We start from the raw sequence: 2,500 nt of genomic DNA, 5'->3' as shown, positions 1-2,500 counted from the left end.
CATAGATAGAGCTTTTCGGAGTGAACCCCGCAGCCCACACTCTGGAGCAGGAGTGAAGAACAGCTCTTTCGAGAGGTTACACTTTCTGCTTATGATGTTGTGAGTGAGAATGAGATCACCGTGGCGTAGTTTTTCCAGAGAATAAAGGTCGAGCGTCTTCAGCCTTTCATGTAAACATGTAGCTTCCAGGTTTCAATGATGCGATTGTTCATTTTTAAGAATAACATTGTAGGTTCTGTGTAAGAGACTGGATCTGGGCAATTTGAACAGAAAACAAGAAGAATATTTCGGCCGGATATGGCTGGTTTAAATGCTAAAAGGGTCAAATTTGACAGAGTAAGGGTTAAGCAGTAATGTGAAGTCTGTAGAGACAGATGGCCTGATGGTTAGTGTAAGATCGTTGTTTCAATCCCCAGTCCAGGTAGTATATTAAATGAGTTCCAAAAATAGTTGGGAAGTTAACTCTATGAGGGATTGGCATTCCATCCTGGGGTGGTGTTGAATTTGTCACTTATGCTCCATGGAAATCATGTTAAGCTCTGGCCTCATGAGTTCTAGATTTCAGGACCGACCTATATGTGTGTGTATTTGAGGATATTTAGTTTCTATTTCTAGCATGTTGTGTGGCCATGAAGAACAATAATTCCTAACAGTGGTTGGGGTGTAAGATCATTGTCGTCATCATCGTCATGAACCCCTGGTCAGAGTCTTGGGACTCATAGGGCCAGTTACCTGGTTTCAATGGCATTCGAGCAGCCAGGTTCACAACATTCCCCCTGGATAGGATGCTAGTCTGTCACAGGGTAACTCATTTACAGCTGAATGCACTGGAGCAGCATGAAATGAAGAACATAATGCATTGCCTAGTCTGGGGACTGAAACCACAATCTTGCAGTTATGAGTATGAAACCCTAACCACTGGGTCATGAAGAAAATAGGGGTCGGGTTGGTGGGAGCAGGGGATTCGGATTAACGCTTCTCTACCTTTCAGGAATTCCCTACTTAAGGAAAACTTTTAAGTTGGTGATCCTAACTGATTCCAGTTGTCATTCTGTGGTGGTGATCATGAGGACGGGTCAGAAAACGCTGTTGTGGAGGATTCCTAGTGTAGGTCGTGGTCGGGCTCAGTGGTTTATAAGGAATCGTAATGAATTTTGGTTTTGTATTTCCAGGCTATCTGGAATTGGATGGACAATTACCCACATGAATTTAATAATTTACACCAGAAACCAGACAGCGAATTACAAGGTGAGGCCTTTGTTTTCATCATCGTCATCATCATCTTCATCATCATCATCGTCACCATCATCATTATTATTATTATTGTTGTTGTTGTTGCTGCCATCATTGTTGTTTATTATTATCATCATCATTTGCATCATCGTCGCCGTTGTCATCGCCATCATCACTTTTGTCATTGCCGTTGTCATCACCATTATCATCGCCATTATCACCGTCGTTGTCGTTATCATCATTGCTGTCATCGTTGTTATCGTTTCTCACTTTGCCATTATAACGATTGTTAACACCATTATTATCATCTACAGGTGTGGCTGTGTTGGTTAGAAGGTTGAGAAGCCGGCTTCCTAACCATGTTGTCTCGGGTTCAGTCCCACTGTGTATCATCTTGAAATATCTCCTATTAGAGGAAGCACTCCGTCGGTTACGACGACGAGGGTTCCGGTTGATCCGAATCAACGGAACAGCCTGCTCGTGAAATTAACGTGTAAGTGGCTTAGCACTCCACAGACACGTGTACCCTTAACGTAGTTCTCGGGGATATTCAGCGTGACACAGAGAATGACAAGGCCGGCCCTTTGAAATACAGGTACAACAGAAACAGGAAGTAAGAGTGAGAGAAAGTTGTGGTGAAAGAGTACAGGAGGGATCACCACCATCCCTGCCGGAGCCTCGGGGAGCTTTAGGTGTTTTCGCTCAATAAACACTCACAATGCCCAGTTTGGGAATCGAAACCACAATCCTACGACCGCGAGTCCGCTGCCCTAACCACTGGGCCATTGTGCCTCCACATCTCCTATTATAGCCTTTGGCCAACCAAAACCTTGTCAATGGATTTGGTAGGCGGAAACTGAAAGAAGCCCATTGTATATATGTATATATATGTATTTTGAGTGTACCCTTGTCTTGACATGTAAAGGTTGTATGCGAAGGGTCACTGTCAGACAAGCAATATCTCTTTCCAGTTTTCTATGTCTGGCCATGCAGAGGTATTACCTTGCTTTGAAACAGGTGAGGGTTTGTGACAGGAAGGGCACCCAGGCATAGAAAATCTGCCTGGGAAAATTCTGTCTGACTAGTTCAAGCCATAGAAAAGTGGACATTAGATGATGATGGTGGTGTTGGACTCTCTTCATCATTATCATTGCCCGACTGGCCTTCGTGCCGTGGCACGTAAAAAGCACCATCCGATTGTGGCCATTGCCAGCCTCACCTGGCCCCCCTGCCGGTGTCACGTAAAAAGCACCATCCGACTGTGGCC

The 2,500-nt window shown here is 44.5% G+C and overlaps 1 protein-coding gene across 1 annotated transcript in view; it reads left to right on the top strand.

The window, feature by feature from the left end:
- LOC115226056 (neurofibromin-like) overlaps nucleotides 1-2,500 on the top strand; it is a 99,735-nt gene that overhangs the window by 55,018 nt on the left and 42,217 nt on the right. Inside the window, exon 8 of the mRNA XM_029797028.2 lies at nucleotides 1,173-1,248. Within this exon, the coding sequence (XP_029652888.1) occupies nucleotides 1,173-1,248 (76 nt within the window). The remainder of the gene's footprint in view (nucleotides 1-1,172; nucleotides 1,249-2,500) is intronic.

The sequence above is a fragment of the Octopus sinensis genome, linkage group LG29, assembly GCF_006345805.1.
Source record: "Octopus sinensis linkage group LG29, ASM634580v1, whole genome shotgun sequence".
NCBI lineage: Eukaryota > Metazoa > Mollusca > Cephalopoda > Octopoda > Octopodidae > Octopus > Octopus sinensis.
The sequence above is the reverse complement of the archived record's forward strand: the minus strand, read 5'-3'. Positions and strand labels throughout refer to the sequence as shown.